Source organism: Phascolarctos cinereus, unplaced genomic scaffold (assembly GCF_003287225.1).
Source record: "Phascolarctos cinereus isolate Bilbo 61053 unplaced genomic scaffold, phaCin_HiC Scaffold_4;HRSCAF=312, whole genome shotgun sequence".
Classification (NCBI taxonomy): Eukaryota; Metazoa; Chordata; class Mammalia; order Diprotodontia; family Phascolarctidae; genus Phascolarctos; species Phascolarctos cinereus.
The window spans coordinates 352882940-352908496 of NW_027555847.1; the positions used below are offsets into that span (position 1 = coordinate 352882940).

A 25557-nucleotide genomic window follows, 5' to 3' on the forward strand; every position below is an offset into this window, starting at 1 on the left:
TTAGGTTGGAACCCAGGTTTCTTGCTCAATGTTCTTTCTACTTTATGATGCTACCTTTCTATGATGTCCCAATTGATTGTCAGACTTTGAGCAGCTACAAACTTCTAGAAAGTAGCCATGAACACAGAAAGGAAAAAAGCCTTTGAGGAAAAATAGTGATGACTAAAGCTCCACTGTAGGAAGAGGATTGTTTTTTAGCTACTTTTCTGATCAGAGGGTAGCTTATAATTGTGTATAAAATTAAGCTCCTTTGGTTATTTCATCTCCTCTTTTTTGGGGGGTATAATTTTAAAAATTATTTCTTACTGTTATCAACAAACATTTATATACAAAGGACAAGAAGTAGACTTCTTTATGATATTATGAACTTCTACTACAGTTCTTTTAAAAAAAATTTACTCTTAAGTTACAGTTGAATAAGAATTTAGAATCTTTGAAAGGAGCTGACACCTACAAGGAAGAAAATCACACCTAGTGGAAAGTCATGTAGTGTAAGGCCAAAAAATCCTGCTGTTATTTTTATTCATGCATACACACACACACGCACACATTTTGTTACCTGAAGTAATCTTTGTATTACATTTGGGATAAAAATTAATATTCGTAAGAGTTACCTAAAGAATTTAAGAAATAATCAAATATCTTTGTCATATACTATGTTTTAGAGTACATAAAAAGGTGTATTATATTTTTACTATTGCATTTCGATCAATCAGTCATTTATTAAGTACCTAATATGTGCCAAGCACTATGTGCTAGTGCTCTGGGGAAACAAAGGCAGAAGTAAATCAACTCTTGCTTTTCAGGACCACATATTCTAATATACCCATAGAAGAATATATTATACAGACATGCAATAAATGCAAGTTTTGTGAGATAGTGCTCTAGCAGATAGTGGGAAATCAGTCAAGGCTTTGTTAAGAGTGTGATACTTGAAGTGAGTCTTGAAAGAAATTAGGAACTCTTGAGAGGCAGAAGTGAGGAGGGAATGCTGACAATCCTGACTAGCCATTGTTCAAAGAAGGAACATCATGTGTATGGAACAGAAGTAGGCGAGTATAATTGTATCATAGAGCTGTGGGCAGGGGAATAAGAATACTGGAAAGGTAGCAGAAAGATACCACTTGATTGAAAATTCTTTAAAAATAGATTTATATCATTATCTATTGCTTTTACATTATCTATACTTTCCCTTGACTTTCTCCCTTACTCTCCTCTGAGAGAGCCATCCCTTATAACAAAGAATTTTTTTTTAAAGAAAGGAGAAAAAAATTCAGCAAAACCAATCATTGCATTGAAAAAAAATCTAATGTGATATGAAGTATTCCACACCTGTGAATCCCTGACACCACAAAGGGACAGAAGTTGGAGGTGTCAAATCCATCTATCTTGCAACATTCAGTTTTCACTTATTTTATGGTCATTTTTTTTTCAATCTACATTGTTATAGTCATTATGTATACGGTTATCCCTTACACATCACAGGGCTTAGGGGTGCATATATATATCCTCTCCACTCCCATCTGGAAAATTTGCATAAAAATTTTTGGCCTTCCCTTTGTACCAGAGAAGATCTGGATTACTGTGGTATTAAAAGATAAAATATGTTGATATTATACAATGCTATACATATATTTTATACCTTTCTGAGTTTCTAAACTTTTTCTGTGTCATCAGTTGGCCTTTACCTGTCATCTGCAGCTTCTGGAAAACTCCTCAAAATTCTCATTTAATTTCTTATGCTTGAAGTCACAGTGTGGAAGGGATAACTGTACAGTTTTCTTGTCCGTGATTATTTTGTATCAGTTCTTTTAAGTCTTTCCATGCTTTTCTGTGTTCATCATGTTTGTTGTTTTATATAGTATGGTAGCATTCCATTATATTCACACATATATTCCACAGTTGACGATCATTCATTTTTTCCATTGCTTTGCTACCACAAAAAGTGCTGCTATAAATATTTCATGTGTGGAGCCTTTTCTTTTTTTTGTCAGCAATATTGTAGTGGAATTTCTAGGTTAAAGGGTTATGGACAGCTTAGTCACTTCCTTAGCATAACTTCATTTGCTTTCCAGAATGGTTGTACGAATTTACTGCTCCACTAACAATACCTTAGCACAAGCTTGTCTTGCCAAAATCATTCCAACATTGGCCACTCTAGTATTTTGGTCATCTACCAGTTTGTTGGATATGAAGTGAAATTTCAAAGTGGTTTTGATGTGCATTTCTCTTATTAGTAATTTGGAACATTATTTTATTTAGTAGTTTATAGTTTTAATTTTTTGCCTAAGAATTGTTTGTTCATATTCCTTAGCCACTTATCTGTTGGGGAAATATGAAGAAATTTAAATGCCAAATTGAGGAGTTTCTATTTAAATCTAGAGGTATTAGCGAGCCACTAATGCTTATCGACTGGGAGTGGAGGAAGACGGTGTACATATATAACCTGTTCAGGCCTGTCCTTTAGAAGAATTACTTTGGCGGCTGTAATTGAAGATAGATTGAAGTGGGAAGATAGCCTTGAGGAGGGGAGCCCAGATAGAAGGGTATTGAAGGTAGGAGTGAAGAAGGCTTAAATTTGAGAATTGATTCCTCACTAAACTGGACTACCTCCAGCACAGACCAGCTTTGTGTAGTCTGATTCAGGTGCTTTTCCCATTTATTCCCATCCCATTTTATTGTTGAAATTCACACTCAGCCTATATTTTTATTTTACTCATTCACATAATTAAGGCTTAAGATCCTTGTTAATCTTAAATGATTATTTTTCATAATAGGAATGTAAATAGAACCTCATTCATGAAGTTGTTGGTCTTCCCTGCATCTGTCTTAAACTAGTGTTTTATTTATCCTATCTTGGCAGTGATCTTTATGTTCAAGTACCCCTACAACATCTAAGTGTCTGCTGAGGGGAGATACAAAGATAAATGAAACTGATTTATGTGAAGGGCTCCCCCTACTTACAGAGACGAGGTAACTAAAGTGTGAAAAGCAGCCATAAAGACCTGGGTTCAAATTCCATTGCCACCACTTAGTAATACAGTGACTATCTCCAAGTATCATTTTCCTCTTGTAAAATGTAATCAATAATAGTTGTAGAATCGGCTTTGCAAAGTTATTGTGAGTCTTAACTGAGATGATGTATGTAAAGAACTTTACAAACCTCAGAGTATGATGTAACATCATTATCATCATCATCATCCCTCCAGAGAAACATTTAAATGATCAATTGCTTTGTAAATACTACAAAAAACTTTTAAATAGCTATCAATGTACACCAGAACTAACAACCTAAACATTCCAAAGCACAGCTGTTCTATTATTTTGCAGAGTTCCTTTATATAGTGAGTAATTTCAAAGACAAACAACCTTTTCCACTTGTAATAATACACTCCTAATTAAGGAACTGTGGAAACTTAATGGTTATGCCAAGTACAGTTGTAAAATATAATAGGTTAAGACATGGAAATTGTAGTAGCATAGCTAGTGATTGTAAGATCTGTAAGTAGTAGTTTCTAATAGTTATTTCATGGTTTTCTAAAACTGCTTTAGCTTCATGCTGTTATTTCTAATATTGTTTCACTATAGGAAAATTCTGCTAAGATAAGTGTCATTATAAAGCAGTGATCTGTATGATAAAAACTATTTTCTGTGGCTTGATGGATGTCCCATGACAAGAATGATTTGTAAATCTGTGCACTGTTCTCTGCATAGAATAATCTCATAAAAATAAGTTCTTTCTTGAGTCCCTGTCTGCTATTAATACTTAATAACTTAAGGGGAGAATAGTATGGAAGAGAAATTATTTGAACCATCAGTAAGTTCTTATAATTTTTTGCTTCTTTCAAATAGCATTATTTTTCAACTTACCTAACCCCTTTCCATCACATTTATCATTCCTACCATGAAATTTGATGTAACCACCCAAACTACTACATCAAATAATTTACAAAAAGATCCAAGGGCTTGGAGGAAAGTGGATAAAGGGCTGAAATTCTACTCTGTTTCTGCAGTTAGTGGAGAGTGGTAATGTGATTCCTCATCTTGTAGTAGAATAATATATGTAAAAAGTTATATTCCATTGAGTTAATATTCGGAATCTACCTATACAATGATACTGGGGTTGATTCTTCCATGTACTTTTCCACCCATCTGCTCTTGTGTCATCTAAAAAAAGTAAAAGGAAAAAAGTTAAAATGTTCTCTCTGAACCCCAGATTTTTCTTTCTTAATTTTTCATGTATTCTTTTCTTATATTTGAAAGTCACATTTCTTAAATCTGCTAGAAGTGCCAAATAGTTTTGTGGGCAGCCAGGTGGTACAGTGGATAAGAGCACTGAACGTGGAATCAAGAAGAACTAAGTTCAAATTGGGCAGCTGTGTAACCTTGGGCAAGTCATTCAACTGTTTTTTGCCTCAGTTTCCTCAACTTTAAAATGGAATAATAATAGCCTACCTTACAGGGTTGTTGTGAGGATCAAATGAGGTAGTATTTGTAAAACACCTAGCACTGTACCTGCCACATAGTAACCACTGTATATATATTTATTCCCTTCCCCCACCCCTTTCCTTTCTAATCCTCAAAACATCTTAATTGTTAAAACTATCAGCAACTTAAACTATGTGCACATCTCATAGATTGAGAGGTTACATGGTCGAACCCAGGAGTGGGGAACCTGCAGCCACAAAGCCAGATATGGCCCTTTGACTGAATCCAAACTTCACAGAATAAATCCCCAGAATAAAAGGATTTGTTCTGTGAAGTTTGGATTCAGTTAAAGGGCTGCAACTGAGGATCTATAGGGCCACATGTGAAGGCTGCAGGTTCCCTACTCTTGGTTTAACCCCGTGATTTTTATAAATGAGGAAACTAAGGAGGCTAATTGATGTGCCCCAAAATACACTGGAAGTGTCAGAGATGGGATTAGAATCCAGGTTCTCTGAACTTCAGAGCCAGCTCTCTGCTCTGTACCATGCTGCCTCCTTAGTCTTACACTGCTTTTTTTCTGTATGCGATGTGACTATAAAGTACTGTAGCTGTGATTGCTATTGTTAAACTTAAAGCAGAATTTCCATTTTTAAATCCATTTTTCTAGTATGCTTCTGACCACAACAAGAATTTGTCTGAAGTGACATATTTAACATTCGGAGTTCTTGCCCTATAGAGATTTTTTGGTTATAGATATCAGATAGTAAAGAGGTGATTTGATATAATATCTAATTTTTACAGAAAATATAGAATAATTAATTTGAAAAACTTTGTAAGATGTTGATATTTTTATAAGTTTAAATGCCAATTAATGCCTGTCACATGGACATAAACATTATACAACATTTTATGATACGAATAGATAAAAATTTTTTTTACATTTTATTTTTTGTGTATGTGCTTATTTCTGAGTACTCAGACTCTTGTGTTAATAGATTTTACTTTTTGTCACCTTGACAGTCTGATGTCACAGGGTAGTTCCTTGTAGATCAGCATTTCTAAGACTTTCCCACAGAATTAAGCTTCTATGAAAAAAGTGCAGAGGTCCCTCTAAGAAAAAAATTGTAGCAAAAGATAACACATTTCATATCTATTTATTTGTTCTGCAGTATGTGTCAGTCATGTACGCTGTATGCAGTGAGCCAATATGAAAACTGACAGTTGGTATAATTTTTTTACATGACAAAAAATTCGCAACATTTTACAGCATAATCTTTCTTCAGTAACTTACAAACTGTCCTCATCTTGGTTATACCCTCCCCATCCCAATTGTTCTGAATCCTAGCTATCATTGTTCAAACTATGTTCTTTATTCCCCACTGCCCAATCCCTTATTTCCATTCCTCTCAAATCACCTTCCCAATGACATACTCTAAAGCTGCCCATCTCTAACACAGCGTACTCTCTGGAATGCCTACTCCATGGGTAACAAACTCGCTTTCATCTTAAATTGTTAACTTTCCCACTCCTTCCATCCTCTCACTGAGACCTGGTTCCTTCCTGGATGACACAGCCTCCATTTCCAGCACTGGCGACATATATTTTTACCCATGTTGCCCTGGCCAGTGACTCAGTGGTTGAGGTAGAGAAGTTGAATACTCCTTGCTCTCCATCGCCACTTTAAAGTTCTCTCTCTACCACCGTCACTTAATAATCTTTCCCCCTTTGAGGGTTACTCAGTCTCTATCTACCACTCAGTCAAAATCCTGGTTCCTGTTGTCTGCTGAATTCCAGGACACTTCCTTTCATTCCCCAGTGAGTTCAATGCCTGGCCTACAGTCTTTCCTTCTCAATTCCTACCTTTATATTAGGAGACTTCAGCATACATATTGATAGTCTCTCACACACCCTTACGTTCAGTTTCTCAATTTACTAATTTCCCATAACCTATTCATCCAGCCCACTACAAACAGACAGCAAAGGTGATCTTACCCTTGATCTTACCAACTCAAAACACACAAGTTCCAGTTGTACATGAATTCTGAAATTCCTTTATCTGGCCGCAGTCTATTGGCATTCCACCTCTTCCTCTGCTTGCAACTCCAAACACTCTTTCGTTCACATTTCCTTTTTTTTTTTTAGGCGGTTGGGGTTAAGTGACTTGCCAGTAAGTGTGTCAAGTGTTTGGTCTGAGGTCAGATTTGAACTCAGGTACTCCTGACTTCAGGGCTGGGGCTCTATCCACTGTGCCACCTAGCTGGCCCCCCCCTCTTTTTTTTTTGACTAAGTGGGGGTAAGTGATTTGCCCAGGGTCACACAGCTAGTAAGTGTTATGTGTCTGAGGCTGGATTTGAACTCAGGTGCTCCTGAATCCAGGGCCAGTGCTCTATCCACTACGCCAACATAGCTGCCCCTTTTCATTCACATTTCTAATCCGTGGACTACACAGTACTGTCCCAGGCTATCACCTCTGCAATAGCTACACTCTCCTCCCTTCTCTATCTTAACCACTTGGTGAACCAGTTCCAACTTTACACTGTCCTCTTCTCTTGCATCCTTGTCCTCTTATCATATCGTATTACTCCACCTTTAAATCCACTTGGACTTTTTGGTGATAACTTCACTCTTGGGATATAGCAACAATTTCCACCAGATTTTGTGACACACTTGAGGAAATTTCAAACAATCAAAAGGGTTTTCTTGAAGTTCACAAAATTAATTCTAATACCTTTAAATTTTAATAATATTAATAACTATAATGGCTATCATTTTAATTTTAATAATATTAATAACTATAATGGCTGTCATTTATGTGTGTATATATGTACATACATACAGAGAGAAATAATTAGTTATAAGGTTTGCAAAACACATATATCTTGATGTTACATGTATCTCACAACCACTCTGGCAGGTAAGTGCTATTTATCCCCATTTTACAGATAAGGAAACTGAGAGGCAAGTGGAGGTTAAGTGACTCATCCCACAGTTATTAAGCATATGAGGCACAATTAGAATGTGTCTTCATTACTCCAAGTCTAGCACTTTATCCATGGTACTACCTAGCTTTTTTTTTGGGGGGGGTGAGGCAGTCAGGGTTAAGTGACTTGCCCAGGGTCACACAGCTAGTAAGTGTTATGTGTCTGAGGCTGGATTTGAACTTGGATCCTCCTGACTCCAAGGCCGGTGCTCTATCCACTGTGCCATCTAGCTGCCCCTTACCTAGCTTTCTTTTAAAAAAAAAAGTCACAACTATAAAATGGTTAGGAATCATTAGGATAAAAAGTATGTTTATTGAGTTTATTGACATTAAATGTCTGGAGTAGCCAGTATCTTGGATATGATAATTATAATGATTGAAGAAAGTTGGCAATATTGATTGACTGAGAATGCCTATAGCATGGTCCAACACCCCTAAAATAAATTATCTTTAAAAAAAATAACATTTAAAGAAATAAGTGTATTATAACTGTTTATGTATGGCTTTTAATTATTTTGACTGTTTAAAAAAATTTCTTTCAATTCAGCTAAAATTCTGTTCATTTTTATCACCATTGCCGCCTTTGTCAGTTGTCTGCACAATCTTCCTACAACATGTAGGAAGTATGTACCATTATTTCCTTCCTGCGTCTCTATTGTTTATAGTTTTCAGCAGTTCCCAGTGGCTGTTTTTAAATTCAAGATATTTCAACCACTGATAGATTTTTGCCCCCAAATGCTCACTTATATCTTGGAGGGGGGGGTGAGGCAGTCAGGGTTAAGTGACTTACATAATCTAAAAAACACATGTAATCTCTGAAGTTGTCATGCAATGAATAATTAATGCTGGCTGTCAAGATGGGCAGTTGATCCTTTTAGGAAAACTACCGAAATATATGCTTCCCTTGTTCCTGTTTCCTGTGGTCTATTGTTAAATCTCAGCTTTGCTGTCAATTGTAATAAGATTTTGATTATAGGTTTGGCTGCCACTCTTAGTCTCATTTTGTACAAGCCAAATATTTTTGGAGGGGAGAGATTGAAGGTGGATGGAATTTAATCAGTAAACAGGAAGGAATAATGCAGGAGAGTTCATTTGGGGAGGGAAAAATGCCAAGTACAAAGTGAAAAGATCTGAAATTAAATCATCTGCAAGTGTGAGTAATATAGAAGTGGTTTTTTAGGTTGCATTTTTGTTTTGTTTAAGTAATGCTTGATACTGTGTTATTAATAGATAAGGTTGTAGAAACCATGATGTAATCACTCTGTACTTAGCATCAATATGAACTCTATTAGATTACACATACTCCTTACATTAAGATTTAGTATACAAAAAAAAATGATGTTACAGAACAGATATATTATGGAGTGATTAGTTATGTTTTAAAGGAAGTCTAACGTAAATCTATGTATAAAGTAATGCCCTTAAAGTATGATTATCTAAAATTTTTTAGTAATTTAAGTGATGTAAGTAAGTGATGTAAGCTTCAGTGACATAAAGTTTGGATTTCTACATTTTGAACAGAAATCCAAAAAGTTCAAGAGTTTCCAGAAGAGAAGAAATACAAATATACCTTAAAAATACCTCTCTGAAGTACTTTCCTTGATCCCACCCCAATAGCAAGTGTTTTCTCCTGCCTCAAATTTTCTGAAATCAGTCATATTGTTTTTACCTGTAATCCCTAGCACCTAGCACATAATAGTAGTTTTGTAGTTGGTTCTTTAATAAAGAGAGCCATGCTCTAAGTGGGTAAGTGGTCAAAGAATATGTACTAACAGTTCTTAAAAGAATTTCAAGCCATTAAAAACAATATGGAATATTTTTCCAAATCACTTAGAAAAGAAATCCAAATTAAAAGAATTCTGAGGTTTTACTTTATACTTATAAAATATTGACCCATTTGATAAAAGAAAGAAACAGTCCTGGAGGGGCTGCAGAAAGACATGCAAGTAATAAAATAGTGGTTCTAGGAATGGGTCCAGCCATTCTGGAAAACAATTTGGAATTATGAATGCTAAACTGTGCATACCATTTGACCTAGATACCCCACTACTCAGTATATGTCTCAACAAGAAATGTCAAAATATTGGCCACAGCACCCTTTGTGATCACCAAGAACTGAATACAAAATGGGTACCCATGTATTGAAGAATGGTTAAACAAATTGTGGTATATGAATACAATGAAATATCATTTCATCATTCAGTGAGCATTAAACACCTACTATGTGCCAGGCATTGTGTTAGACATTGGGGATACCGATGCAAAAAAAATGAAACAGTCCCTACTCTTAAAGCAGGCCTGCACAACCTGCAGCTGGCAGGTAGCTTATGGCCCATGGGTATGCCAAGGGATTTTGGGTGTTTTTACATTTGAACAGGGGAGACAAAAAGTACATATGTAAGTATGTTAAAAATAGAGAAAAATGCAAATAAGGATAAGGTAGTTAATTACAAAGCAGGAAAAAGCAGGGTAGTAGCAGTTGGTTACTTGGAAATAGGGAAGAACCTTATGAGGAGGAGAAGACGAGGTAGTGCTTTTTAGTGTAAAAGGCTCATCGCATGGAAATGGAAGACCATAGGAACAAAGAGGAGGCTAATTTGGCTAGATTGCAGAGTTTTTGGGTGGGGCATAATGAATGAGGCTGGGAAGATAGTTTAGGGCCAAAATTGTAAAGGACTTTAAAAGCTCAATTGGAGAGTTTATGTTTCATTCCAGAGGCAATAGGAGCCATATGAGTTGATGAGGAGAGGGGTAACATAGTCACTGCTGTACTCACGTAGAGCGGAATTACTGGCCATGTGTTCCAGTCCAGCCCAAACTAGATTAAAATGTAATTGGGAAATATTTCTTAAAATAAATAAAAATACAACAAAACATAGGTATGCAAATTGCCTATTTTGTGACTATGAAAATGTCATATAAAATTATTTTCAATTGTCTTTTCTTTTGCACAGAGCCTTATGATAACTTAAGGGAGATTCTCCAAAATGTGGCCAAATTGCAAGGAGTATCAAATATGAGAAAGCTAGGTCACCTGAATAACTTTACTAAGGTAAGACATTTGGGATTTTCTCCTTTTCTGATTTGTTGGTGAGACTTACTAAACATTTTCTAATCTTTTTGTACTGGTCATCTTAAAATTTGACTGATCAGTTAGTTGTTGTAGTTGCTTAATTTCATCTCCTTAGTGTCACATACTAAAAAGAGGATAAATACTGGTCTTGGAACATGATTTCAGGAAAAGCTTGGGTAGCAAATTAGTGCTTTGACCAAAGTTAGTTTCCATAAAACGATGTGCTCCTAATTCTATTAGATTCTGACAATGGAATGGTTTGTTAGTTACATGTAACTGTTGCTCTATAGGCCTTAGTCTTTTGCCCTAAATCCTGTGATCTAGGATAATTTTGGGGAGCCCTAGGAGAATGTAAAGCCAGATATGGAAATATCCCAGGAACAATATTCTAGTTCCTATGATGATCCCTTGAATGATCCCTGTTAGGCCAGTGCTTGGGATAATCTGTAAGAAAGGCAGAGTGAATTTAGGGGTTTTTCCCTGTAGGTATACTTCAAGAAACTAGCTTAACTTGAAGAGCTGAAACCTTTCTGTATACTTAACCAAAATTCCCAGCGAAGTCCCACAAACTTCTTCTGCTTCCATATATCATATTTTTAAAAGTAGGGTCTTGTGAATGAGACTATAAGCTTCTGTGTCACATCCCTTATAAAGAATCAATTTGTTACCAAATTAACCAAATTTTTTCTCTATTGAAGTACACATTTTGAAATAAATAGTATTCATTTTATTCAGGGAGCTTAGAAAATAAGTAGTCTTAATAATTAGGTTATTAGATTATGAATTTATGAGATCAACTTACAGTAGTCAACCAACAAACGTTATTAACTATGTTCTGTGTGCTAAGTGATGTGCTGGATATGCAAAACCAGAAACTGAGCAGTCCTTAAACTTCAAGTTTATATTCTCCCGGGGGTGGGAGAATATTATGGTGCGTGGACATGTACATACACATATGTAAAATCTATACAGAATATGTAAGGTAGTTTTTTGTTTTGTTTTGTTTTTGAGGGGGAGCACACTAGTGATCAGAGGAGTAGGTTTCACTTGAGTTAAGCTTGGAGGAACTAGGGATTCTAAGAGGCAGAGGTGAATAAGGAGTGCTTTCCAGCCAGGGGAACAGCCTGGGCAGAGAGACCTTAGGTGTCACATAGTCCAGTGTAAAGGACTTTATACGCCAAACCAAGAAGTTTATATTTGATTCTAGAGGCAATAGGGGGTTATTGAACAGTCAAGTGAAGTGGTCAGGCTTTAGTTTAGGAATATTGCTTGGGTAATTCTTTAGAGGATGGACTAGAGAGAATAGAATTTGGAGACCAGAAGACTATTTTGGAGGGTGTTGTTCCAGTCAGAGGTGATGGACATCAGCTTGAACTGGGCTGCTGGCTATGTGAGTGGAGAGAGAGGGCCTGATGGGAGAAATATTACGGTAGATTCAACGAGGCTTGGCAGCTAATTGACTATGGGGAGGGGTTACAAACCTGAGTGACTAAAACAATAGTGGTACCCTGTACAGAAATGGGGAAATTAGGAAGAGGAGTGGGTTTTGAGGGAGAGAGGGGAAATTAATTCATCTTTAGTCTGTCAAGATTGAGGTAGATGACTTTGGGGCCTTCCTTGGAAATGTCCTATAGGCAGTTGGTGATACAGAGCTGGAGCTCAGGAAAGAAACTAGGGCTGGACATACACACACACACACATATGCAAACACGGATTTTAGATAAGATATCTAGGAGTCATGGGCACAGAGATAATAATTCAACTTATTAGAGCTGATGAGATCATCAAGAGAGAGTTTAGCAAGAGCTTTCACAGTCAACGAGAGAGTCACTGTCCTTTCCTTCAGTTGGTCTCACTTTTATTTGGGACCCTAACAAGATATTTCCAGTTTGGACATTTTCATGTAGGTGCACACGTGTGCGTGTATGTATGCGTGCGTGCGTGTGTGTGTGTGTGTGTGTGTTTAAAGACCAGAATTTGGAAGCTACAACCAATCTCCCCAAAGGCAAAGCAAGAGGATTCTAGTACAACATGTGGAAAGAGGAGAAAACATTTAGCTAGAGTTCAGAAGCCAAATTGTTGCTGTTTTCCTCACCACCACCACCCTCCTTCTACCTCCACTATACCCTTAAAGAGTTTGAAGTATTTTGGACTAGTAGAAGTCAGATTAAAAACTATTTGTTGTTGTTTTTTTAACTTGAAATTTTTTTTTCTCAGTCCTCTTTTGCCTTGTATTTTAGGAAGAGTCAGGTGAAACAATTGTCTTGGTGCATATTTGTTGGGAATAGGGTTGCCACAGTTTATGCTATGCCCTTTATAAATGAACTGTTTAAAGTACTTAAATATCTCTGATATTTAGCAACCCACTTGAGGAACAGATTTAAATTGGGTATCAAGACTGAGGGTTAAGCTAAGTTGGTCTTTGGGTTGATTAGCTGAAAGGTGTTATTGGAAGGATCTAGGACAATAAGGTATGATTTGGTGATAATAAATTAAGTATGTTATTATAGAAATGGGATACCTTTTTTTTTTTTGATGAGGCAATCAGGGTTAAGTGACTTGCCCAGGGTCACACAGCTAGTAAGTGTCAGGTATCTGAGACCAAATTTAAACTCGAGTCCTCCTGACTCCAAGGCTGGAGCTGAAAACGGCATACTTTTAAATGAGCAACTTCATGTAGAAGATTTCTATATTCTAAAAATAATTCTAAAACTAAGATTTTTTTTAGCTAATTTTTTCACATATTAATATAAACAAGTGATAAGAATGACAAGTGGAGAAAATCTCCACTTTTTAAATATGATCCCCTTGCTTTAGTACTATATATAAATTTAGTTAATGGAGTTAACATACTTGATCCTTACAGCTAAAATACAGTGAATTATATCTTAACAAGGTTTTTTTAAGGTACAGGCAGAAGGCTCTAATAATACAATCCTGTAACTATGTGAGTGTCACACACCCATGACTGTCTCCTGACATCATTTTGGTAGATAAAATAATGTGTAACTGTTGGTCAAATTAGTCTTTCATATTCTGTTAAAGTATCTTAAATTCTGTGTAACAATGAACAATTGTTAAATTCTTAAAAACTTTTCACCTGTTAACATATTGAAAAACTATTTTCTTTGGAGTCTTTCAAGCATTTCATTTTTATTTTAAAAGCATCCAAAAGAATCTTATTTTGAAATAATTTTTATATTAAAAATTCATGCCACAAAAGAAAATTAACATAAAATTAAGATAGTGCCAATACCAGAACCACAATTTTAAAGAGTTAACACTTGTCTGTTTAAAAAATTTGTTTGACAGATCTTAAGTATTACAAGGTAATTCTTATTACCTGGAAACTGTTAAAAATAATAGTTGTCAGAAAATAATCTTTACAAATCACAAAATCCAAGTTCTGTGTAAATATATCTTTTTAGCCATTTTATTTAAGGAACAGATTCATATGGATTGACTATTCATTATAAATAAAACAAATCAGTTCTGTTCTGCTGATTACCTGAAACAAAATCTATCCTTAAACTATTGAAAACTATGAACCTATTATTGAAGCTCTTAGCTTAATTTCTTATATATAGTAGCAGAAAGATTGTATATTAAGATAAACTGTTACCTTAGATTCATAACCACATGTTTTATAGTTAAAAATCACTGTTTGCCATTTGAGGTTATTAAAAGGTTTAAATTTTAAAAGATAATGTCTATTTCAGTGAGATGAAATGTGAATGTTAATTGTATGTTTTGAGGAGACTTTGTGTGATATTTCCTTAGGGTATGATGTATGAAATAGTGGGGTATAGCTAACTCAATAAGCTTAAGACTCAGAGCTCAAAAGAATTTTTTTTAGATGAGCCCTCTACTCCACAAACTAAATGAAAAATATTCCTTTGAACTAAAAGTCATACTTCTGCCTCTTACTTCAAGTTTGTATTTTTTTTTCCTCTGTCATATTTGTGCATAGCAAGTTTTAGTTTTCCTGGCAACTTAGGTGATTTATTAATAATTTCAACCTGCTCTTTGACAAATATTAAAAGAAATCACCCGATAATACTAACTGCTATAAATAATAAACAAATATTAAAGTTCATAAATATATCCCACCTATTGTACTTGAATAATAGATAAGAACGTTTGGTTGGTTTGTCTGTTTTTTCTTTATCAGAAAATTTTCCTGATACTGTAGTATATTACCACCAGGTGGCAGTAGGCAGCCTGTGTATTGAAATACATGTTACAACCACAAATATTCTGTACCTAACACTTTCATAAATGTAGCAAATGACAAACAGCAAAGTAGCTCTTTCTCATGCTTTTAAAATCAAATACACAGGCAGAATTTGGTACTATTCACTAACTTAATTTTTAGGAACTTAATTCAGAAAATGTTATTTAAACTTCCCTGACCCCCACCAAAAAAAATGTAATTTTGCTTCACTACTGACAGTTTTAAAGCTTTTTTTAAGTGAGAGATTGTCCTTTTATGTGCTTGATTTCTGTTAATGACAGGAACACTTTCTTTATACCAGGCAAATGAAATAAGAGAAAAAAGATAATAGTTTTCCTACCCCAAATATATAAAACTCCATGAATTTAGAGTCTCTTCACCTAGAGAAGGTAACTTTCATTTTTGCATCTAAAGTTTTCCTCTTTTTCCTTTGAGAAATTTACCTCTTCTCAGCTGTTTTCGTTTTAAGCCAGAACTAGGTGTAACTGTTTAATGTACATGCGTTGTTTTCTAATCAGCTCATATTTAACAATTTCAGCACACTACAGCTGCAGATTTGATACCTTATAGAAAAAAGAAAAGACTAGTATCTCTTGTGCAAGGCATAACATTTGAACAGATTTGAAAGATATTTTGGGAGATTTAAAGTGATTTTATGACAGGGAAATCATTGCGTCCCAATCTATTTGTATGCCTCACTCCAGAAAAGTGTCTTGCTTCAATGTTGCTGGTCATGTGTAACAATCTTTGTGCTTCTCTCAAGGAATGTGCAGTCTGTCTTCTGGAGGAATCTTTGCTGTTCATCTTCCCCTACTATATATTGTTTTAAATATTGAGTTGTTGCAGTGGAAGGTGGGGTAATAAAGCATAGGATATAATCCCTTGATTAAAAAATAGCATCTAAGTACAGTTTTACTTTGATGTCAAAAACATTTTTTAATGAATAATTCTGTTATTATCAAAACATGGTCACTGAAGTTATTGTAAATGGATTTTTTTTTGTGAGTGTACTTAGTTTTGAAGGTATATTTCCAAATTCAATAGTTTCCTATTAAGTTTGCAAGTTTAAGGATAAAAAAAATCATTTGTTAGCTGTCTGAGTGGCATGTGAGGCTCTAGAGATGCATAGACTTTTTTGTAGTTCATTTCTAGATTTTGTTTATTTTCTTAAGCATTATGAAAGACTCAGATATTGCTTATTATCAATTACTATGTAGTATGAAAATAGGTTTAAAAAGACTAACATTTTTATTCCTGTGAAGGGGGAGAAAATTGGAAAGCATAGTACTTCAGCTGATGTGGACAACTCCCTTAACCTCTTTTCATGTTTAGGTTTATGAGATAGCAAAATTACACTTAGCTGTAGTTTATTGAGTATTAATAATAACGAAAATGTATATAAGCAGAATTTTTAACATAGTACTATGCAAGGAAAATAATTATGACCTTGGGGTATTGTAAGATTCTCAACTGTCTTCTGAATTACTTAAGATTAAAATTCATCTGAATTTGTTTAATATGTCGTGCGCTTTGTTATGTTCTTATGCTTTGAAAACTTGTGATATAATTTCCAGGTAACCGGGACCTTTTACATTCCACGAAAGTTCTAGAAAAATTAGTTTTTTAACTTACTCATTATTATTAATCCTGTGTAGGTACACTATGGTCCTCCAGATAAAAATGTTGCTACCATTTTTTGTTGTTGTTTAGTGGAAAGAAAAATATTCCCAAAGAGGAGATAGGTGCAAAGAAGAGGAAAAAAGGTAGCAAAAAAATTTCCAGTGTGCTCCACTGAGTGTACATGGGTGTACTCCGCTCATTCATTTCTAACCTCTAGCCACCAAGTTTTGCTGACAGATGTTGCCAATCCAATATAGAACATAATCTCTCATGATCTCTAATTTCATTTATTCATCATGAAGTTTAAGAATTCTGTATGACAGACTGTGGGTCATGATTCCCACATTTATGAAAGATTAGGTAGTATCTGCTAAAAAATGTGGGATACATTGACCTTGTGAAACATTTAAACTTTACTTATAAAGTTAGAGATTAATTGTAACATAATTTCTAAAAGTTTCCCCATGAAGAAAATCTGATGTCATTTCATGAACTCTTTTCTGATGTCAAGCAGTATATATATGTTGTCATAACTATCAGCTCAACTAAATTTCATTATGTCAAGAAAGGCTTTTCTTTTTCACTAAGTAGACTTTATCTGGAAAGAAATTTATGAAGGAAAATTCTGCAAACCATAAGTTGTCGTTTTGGTTTTCTCAGCCATTTAAATGCACCTTATCTATTTATCTGCTTGGTGTAAACTATGTTATGCTTCATAAGATTACATTTGATTCTTCATTGTCATGAAGGACCAGGGCCTTTCTACTCTGAACCCAGTGCCTCTATCTATCCCCTTTTATTTTGCCCCTAAATAATAGATAGGTCTTCAGATCCTTTGGAAATAATAGTAAACTTGTAGTTCCTCATAGTTTTGCTGATGACATATATACACTAAAGTATTTTCTTATTTTGCTATAGGTTGTAGTTGTGCCTGTTGTTGGATTATCTAGTGTTGAAACTTATTTTTGAGCTCGTAGAGAAATAAGTCAGTTGCTCAGAATATTCATTAAATGAATGGATTTTTCATTTTAAGTCTATTGCATGAAGGCATTAGTAGCAATTGAAGAAACTTCTGTGCTTACATAAGATAGTCATTGTTGAAAGAATACAAGTTCTTTGAAGGCAGGGACTTGTGTTTTGTCTTTTTTATTCCTAATGCCTCACACATAATAGGTACTTAAAAAAAATTCTTATGTGATCAAACTCTAAAAAATTTAGGTTAAATTAAAACTTAGACTTTTTTGGAGTGATGGGAGTTTTAGTTATGGGGAACATAGGGTTCATTTGTAAAGTCAATGTTTTCCCAAAATTTCATGAAGGAAGAATGTTAGTTATATTAAAATGTATTGCTTCTCTAAACTGTTAAAACTAGAAACCATTCAGAATCTGAAAGTTTTGATGTATTTAAATTTAAACCAAATGAATTTTACTATATTTTATGGATTTATCCTGAATGTTGATAAATCTTATTTTTATTTTGTGTGTTTTAATATGTGTGTGTCTTTGTGTTGTCTCAGTATTTGCACATCTGTGTGTATTTTCATAGAGAGTTGAAAAAGCAATGGAATTGTAGTTAAAAGACTTCGGTTCAAATAGCTTTCTTACAGATAGTTGTATGTCTCTTACAAGGTGACATAAATTCCCTGAGCCTCAACTTAATCATCTTTTAAAAGGGGTGTAATATTTATACTACCTGTCCTACTGGGTTGTTTCAAGGAAAGTGTAGTGTAAAGATTAAAATGCTGTATGAATGTGACCTGCTATTTAAGGGATTTTTTTTCTTGACAGCTTCTTTGTAATATTGGCCACAGTGAAGAAAAGCTAGGTTTTAATTATGAGCATATCATAATATGGTAAGTTCCTTTCGTCTTTCCTGAATTATAGACATTTAAAAATCTATGCTTTTTTAAAGTACTGACAGCGTAGTAATACTTAACGTATATTAAGATACTTAATTAAAAATAGTTGTAAAAATTAATAATTTTATTTTATACACTGTGATGATGTATAAAATTTAGTGATATTTAATGGTTATGTATAAAAACCAAGCATCTAATCTAATATTTGAAACATATTTGGGGGTTTGAAATTTGAAAATTCTTTTCTAGATTATTAGAAGTGAAAGTCAATTCAAAGTATCAACTATGCTATTTTATGTATTCTAAATATAGACAACAATGCTTATTTTTGTTTTGTTTTTATCAGTTTGCGATTAGCTTTATTGAATGAGGCAAAAGAAGTACGAGCAGCAGGATTACGAGCCCTTCGGTATCTCATCCGAGACTCAAGTATTCTGCAGAAGGTGCTAAAGTTGAAAGTGGATTATTTAATAGCTAGGTAATTTTTCAATGGTTACCCCTTTTGCTTATATTTTCTTTAATAGTAGAAATTGTGCATAAAGAAACTTAAAATTAGGTATATAGTTTTAGAAGAATTATTTCTTGGTTCTAGGAATCCATGGATTGCTCATTTGGAATAATAGAAAGCTATGAGTACATGTTCACCCACAACAAATATACTTATAGACTGTCATGTAAGAATGTTAATGTATATAGTTTTCTTTTAGAATATTTAAATTTTGTAATCTTTTCATGTCAGCCATTTTTTTCTCAAATAAAAAGCTTTAAAATGTATAAAAATAGGTTAGGTGAAATTGGGTGGAGCAGATAATTTTTTTGAGTAAGATTTTTTAAATTATATCAAAGTAGATACTAATTAAAACTCTGCAGTTTGCATCACATAGGGCTTAGCCATTTTTAATGGCCAGAATTTGTATACTCCTTTCTGTTAAACTTGGTCCACATTAATATTCAAAAGTAAACTACTTCAGGGAAATGAAGTGCTTTTTTTTTTGGTTGTTGTTGTTGTTCTCCAGAATATTTGAGAGTTAACATTCAGTGACCATGAAATTGAGCCAGGTTGGAAAAGTTTTTGTTAACACGTACCTGATTTCACTGCACAGCTATTTTTGTTGACGTGTATGTGATTCAGTGGTCCTGTGAATTATATGCAGTGATGTTTGTCTGTTTCTGATTTTTTCAGAAGAAAATAGATATTTCATTATGAGTATTTTTCATTAAGAAATATAAATATTAACCAATTAAACATTTAAAAAATATTTCTTGGTATATAAAAGCTCAGGAACAAAAAATTATATCCTTTTCTTTTCAGTAAATACCATATTGACATTGTGTTTTATAGTGATCAGCTATCTCATTGTAAAACTAGTTTGCATATAAAAAGAAAATGCTATCCAATCAGAATTTTACTTATTAATTAATATCTTGCATAGGTGCATTGACATACAACAGAGCAACGAGGTAGAGAGGACGCAGGCACTTCGATTAGTCAGAAAGGTATGCCACCTGTTTCATTGCATTTTTTTCTATCATAAAATATTTATTAAGCATTTACTGTGTACCAGGCACTGTGCTAAACTTTGGGGTTACATAGAAAAACAAAAGCAGTCCGTGTCATAGCTTATATATTTGTTATATAAGATGTAGAGTAGATGGGAGATTATTATTTTTCTTCATTTTTGTTGAAGGTAGGAAGGCTTTTTATAATCACTGCTTCCTTATTTAAATGCTTATTAATTCTATGATGTATTCTTAAACAGTAAACTTCTTTAATATAATTTCTATTACTAAAACATTAATGAAATCATAAGTCTAAATCAAATTTATCTTCTAATCTATATAAATTCATATCATTTCGTTTTTTATACAGAATTTTTAAAAATAATATTTTATTTTTTACCTAGTCATGTGTAAAAACAATTTTTAATATTTGTTGTGTTGAGTTTTTTTTAAGTTTTGAATTCCAAATTCTGTCCCTCTCTCTTTCCCTTTCCCCCTCCCCAACATGGTAGGCAATCAGATACATATTATACACGTGCAGTCATGTAAAACATTTTTACATTAGTCATTTTGTGGAAGAAAACTCGAACAAAACAAGAAAAAGAGAGAAAAAAGTGAAAAATAGTATGCTTCAGTCCATATTCAGGGTCTACCAATTTTTGTGTGGAGGGGGGATAGCATTTTTCATTATGTGTCCTTTGGGAATGTCTCAGATCATTGTATTGCTGAGAACAGCTAGGTCATTCACAGTTGTTCATTGTACAATATTGCTGTTACTGTGTACAATGTTCTCCTGGTTCTTCTTACTTCACTCTATATCAATTCATGTAGTTGTTTCTCAGGTTTTCTAAAATCATCCTGCTTGTCATTTCTTATAGCAGAATAATACTCCATTACAATTATATGCCACAACTTGTTCAGCCATTCCCCAGTTGATGGTTATCCCCTCAGTTTCTATTTCTTTGCCACTAGAAAAAGCTGCTATAAATATTTTTGTACAAATAGGTTCTTTTTTGATCTCTTTGGAATATAGACCTAGTAGTGTTACTGCTGGATCAACAGGTATGCACAGTTTCATATATCCCTTTGGGCATAGTTCCAAATTACTCTCCAGAATAGTTGGATCAGTTCACAACTCCACCAAAAGTCAATTAGTGTTGGTGCATTTTTAGTTCTACCTCTTTAGTTGAAATAGTTTTTCTGTGGTACTAGAATTAGACAGGAGGAGGTTGCCCACTACATCGATGGGACCATAGTGCTGTACCAACTTTCCTCCCTTCCTTCTCCCCATACTGATCGAATCATTATATTTTTATGATAGTATAAAAATTGTATCTGTCATGCTGGAGAAGTGAATTAGAGCCAAGAGGCAATAGGAAACCGCTGAAAGTTTTTTAATTGAGGAGTAGCATGATCAAATCTATGCCTAAGGCAGATTATTTTGGCAGCTCTGTTTAGAATGCATTGAAAAAGGGTGAGACTGAAAGTAGAGAGACCAAATACAAGGTTATAACAGGAGATGGAGAAGTGTGAAATATGTTGTAGCAGTCAAACAACTGACAGGAGGTTGTTGTTAAGAGAGAAGGAAGAATCAAGGATGATTCTAAGTTTTCAGCCATGGGTTACCAGGAACATTGTGGTGCCTTTGACACTAAGAGCAAGTTTGGAGGGAAGGGATTAGTTGGGGGGGGGGTGGAGAATAATGAGTTCCATTTTGGACATGTTGAGTTTGAGGTCCTTTGTTCACACAAATAAGAGCAGAGAAAGCAAATGGTAGGGGTAAGTCAAGGTTGAGAATTGTTAAAACAGGAAGAACAGCTGTTTAGGGGAGCAAAGACACAAAGTAAAGGGCAGTTACATTTGAATTGACCAATGGTAGGTTCAGGATTATGGAGAGAGGAAAGTGAGGCCTTACCAAGAGTGAAAAATCTAGAGAACAGATGGCCATGTCTTACAAGCAGTTGATTACTGTGGGTCAGAGTTGAAGAGAGAGATGAGGGCCGCATTTGACGACCATCTATATTGGCACAGATGAGATCATTAAGGGAGGGAATGTAGAGAGAGAAGTGAAAGGGTTCGAGAGAGAGCCTTGAAGGAGCAGCAAAGGAGACTGCATTTTCAGACAGATATGATAAGAATACAGTGCCACTGAAGCCTGGGAGGAGAGCACATCTAGGAGCAGAGGAAGTCAGCTGTGTCAGAAGCTGTTGGGGTTCAAGAAAGATGAAGACTGAGAAAGAGTTATTAGATTTAGCATTTAAGAAGTCTCAGGAGACCTTTGTAGAAGAGCATTTCAGCAGAGTGGCTTGGTGTGGTTGGAAGCCTGAGGAACTGGAAGCAGTAAAGAGTAGAGAACAGAGCTTTCTTTGAGTTTAGTGGTCAATCAGTAAACATTTATTAAGTGCATGCTAGGTGCCAGGCACTGTGCTAATAAGCTCCAGGCAAAAGAGGCAAAAAAAGTCCTTCCTCTCAAGGAGCTTACAGTCTAATGATGGGGCAGGGGGAGGGTGGGATGGAAGGGGATTGAGGAGTATTTAGCAAGTTTCTCTGATGTGGAAGAGGAATGGGGTAGGAATCTTAAGAGATTAGGATAAAGATATAGAGTGAGATAGAAAGTCATGAAGGACAAAGATTGGTTTGGTGTGCAGCAGAAAGAGAAGCACAGAAATTTTTTGAGCTGCTGCACGCTAATGTAACCAGGTTACATTAGCTCTGGTCTTATGTTGGTTTTTAGTCAGAGATCTATTTTAAGAAAATATTTTGGCAGTAATTTGTAGAATAGATTGCATGGGAGCAAACTTTATCAGGTATCCAGTTTGAAGACTACTGAAATAGTCCAGAAAAGAGATTTTTAAAAAATAACAAAAAGCTTGAATTAAGGTCTTGGCAGTAGAAACATAGTAGGACATGGTTTTAAGAAATATTGTGGAATAAGAATCAATAGACCTTAGTACCTGATTGAATGTCAGTCCAATTAGGGAAGGAGGGGAATGTCAAAGCAAGGTTTCAAACTTGGATAATAGTGAAGATGGTTGTCTCATTAACAAAAAAGGAAGCCAAGAGGGGATTGGGGTTTGGTTTGGGGTTGGTGGGAAGTACATATTTATTCATGTTGTATTTAAGGTAAGAGGAAATGTCCAGCAGGTAGTAAATGTGGTTAGGAAAAAAATTATGTTGTATGCTGCCTGGTAGTTGAATTTGTGGAAAGAGACCAGTTAATAATGAGAAAAGGAAAAATTAGAGGAGGCAGCTTTTAGTGGGTAAGAGGAAAAAAAGGAACCAACAAAACTACCTTATTTGTATAACCTTGAGTAAGTTACTTTACCTATCTCCTGACTTTGGTTTCCTCATCTATTAAAAAATGAGGGCATTAGATTAAATTGTCTCTAAGGAAACTTAGCTGTAAGTCCTATGAGTCTATGTTAAGGGAACTTTTTGCTGTATAACAGTATCCTCAGAATAATGTTATAGTTACCCTTAAGTGCTTAACCATGGAAAATGTCTTACTGTAGCACATACATGAATAATATTTATGTAAACAAACATTATATATGCATACATACTTAAGCCTAACACAGTGCTAGGCATATAGTAAGCACTTAAGAAATTCTTTTTGATATAAAGAGATGATATTTGAAGAATCGAGGCAGTTTCTGTGAGGAAAAGATTCTGTTCAGTTATATATTGTTACAACTTTCTCTGGTTACCATTTTTATCCTTTTTTAAAGTCCACGTTTGAGACAGAGCAGGACGTAAGCATATTCTTAATATGCACCTTTGAAGTATTGTACTAGGAACTGAACATATTATTTAATTTTTAAAATATATTAATAATGAAGGAGTTAACTCCCTTTTCTGACTCTCTTCCCTCCCTTTCCTCCATCCTCTTTACAGATGATCACTGTGAATGCTTCCCTATTTCCCAGCTCTGTTGCCAACTCACTGATAGCTGTTGGAAATGATGGCCTTCAGGAAAGAGATAGAATGGTTCGGGCATGTATTGCCATTATCTGTGAACTAGGTAAGAATTATCTACAAACAGAATAGAAGTGTAATGTTTTTTAAAATATTTCATATTTCTCATTTTAAAAAGTAAATTCTTTAGTCATTGCAGTAATATACATAAAAGAATGGTAAGAACCTGTGATAGATGAAATGGAGTAGTCAGTCTTCAGTAGGTCAGTTACTCTTCCTGAAATATGATATTGATAAATATATCCAGACTCTATCTAATTTCAGTATTAAATAAATTGTGTTGACTTGCAGTCTGATGATGAGCACTCAGTTGGACACTAAGTTAAAAGAATAAACTAATTATGCTTTATATACCCATAAATTGATAAAGTGGGAAACAGAAAATAATACTCCTTACAAAAGTAAGATTTAAAGAGACAGAAAAAATTGCTAGTACTTTCCATTGCCTTATGAAGGGTGACTATAAAATAATGAAGATAGCTTATGGTATTACTAGTGGAAGTAAGAAAAAAAATTATCTTGCAGGTACTCATGTTTGATTTGAAGTGTTAGCCTTTCAAAAATCCATTGGTCTTGAGCTGCCTGTTGGTGAAGGTCAACATAAAAATGAGTGCTAATTATTTAGAGCAAAGAATTAATGTAAAATTTTGAATGAAGTTGAAACTGTAAGACATTTAATATTTTTTTAAAAGCTAACTGGAATAAAATAAGATAAAGATCAAGAGTTCCTGACTCACCCAAAATAATCTAAGAAGGTAATGAAGATATCAGTAATAATGCCTGACTTGGTCATCAGTTAACCCACAGAATTAGATGAAAATGTTTAAAAAGCCCAAGAAAAGACTCATTCAAACTAAGGATTAAACTGTGAGAATTATGGCTGGCGAGTTAAATTTCAGTGAAGAAAGAGATTCATACTTACATCAGGATACAAGGAATATTTCTTCAAAGATTGTGCCACTCAGTTTGGAAATAACAAGTGCTGCAAAATTGAACACACTTTTATCTTTTAAGGAAAGCTAAACAAAATAACTCTTTTTAAAGGAAGTTAATAACTGCTGATCAGCTATCTTCCTGGTATGATCAAGAAACAAAGCATCAAAATCTACTGTGGAAATCGCCGATTTTCCTGAGACCCAAGACTGTCAACATATTATAGTCATAAGTGAAAAATTTAGTTTTTTGCATTGCTACATATTTCTTCCATTAGTATAGCCTTTCCATGTGTTAGAAGTATGTCCTATAATGCTGTATCACAGTCAGATAGATTAAATGAAAATATTCATTCTGCTCACTTTCAGAAATGGATGATTATGTTCTGTTAGGCTTATATCCAAAATCATTTGCCCCATTTATTATTTATAGTTGTTTCACTGTCAAGTAAGCTCCTATAAGCCTCAGCACCACTCTTTTGGGTACTTCCTGTTTTGGTAGCAAATCACTTGTGACTCAGTCTTAATATTTAAAGAAAGAGAGGAATGATATACCACATTTTCTTATCAGTGTAAGGAAAGTTTGATGATCAGCTCGTAGAAATAATTTTTAGAAATAAAGTTCAAAATATTCTCTTACCCAATAGGAATTATTTGCCATTGATCACTTTTTAAGAGGTAATGTCATCTTAGGCAGAAGACCAACATATCTAGGTTTTAGTCCTGGTTATTGTTACTAAACTAGCTGTATCACCTGGGGCAGTTATAACTTCTCAGTCCAGATTTCCTCAGTAAAAAAGGCATATTATACCATCTTGCCTCCATCACAGAGTTCTTGTAAGGATAAAATGAGATAAGGTATATGAAATCCTTTTGAAATAAAATATAAATGCTAAATGGTATTATTTAATGTTTACTTATATTCTCTTCTGAAGTATGCTTCAGGAGGCTGTGAG

General features: G+C 34.4%; 1 protein-coding gene across 3 annotated transcripts in view; it reads left to right on the forward strand.

The window, feature by feature from the left end:
- Positions 1 to 25557, forward strand: part of RICTOR (RPTOR independent companion of MTOR complex 2) — a 125504-nt gene that overhangs the window by 37306 nt on the left and 62641 nt on the right. For all 3 annotated transcript variants that reach the window (XM_020996096.2, XM_020996115.2, XM_078153211.1), the window contains exons 3-7: positions 10363 to 10460; positions 18124 to 18188; positions 18541 to 18672; positions 19628 to 19691; positions 23589 to 23715. In XM_020996096.2, coding sequence (XP_020851755.1) covers positions 10363 to 10460; positions 18124 to 18188; positions 18541 to 18672; positions 19628 to 19691; positions 23589 to 23715 — 486 coding nt within the window. The remainder of the gene's footprint in view (positions 1 to 10362; positions 10461 to 18123; positions 18189 to 18540; positions 18673 to 19627; positions 19692 to 23588; positions 23716 to 25557) is intronic.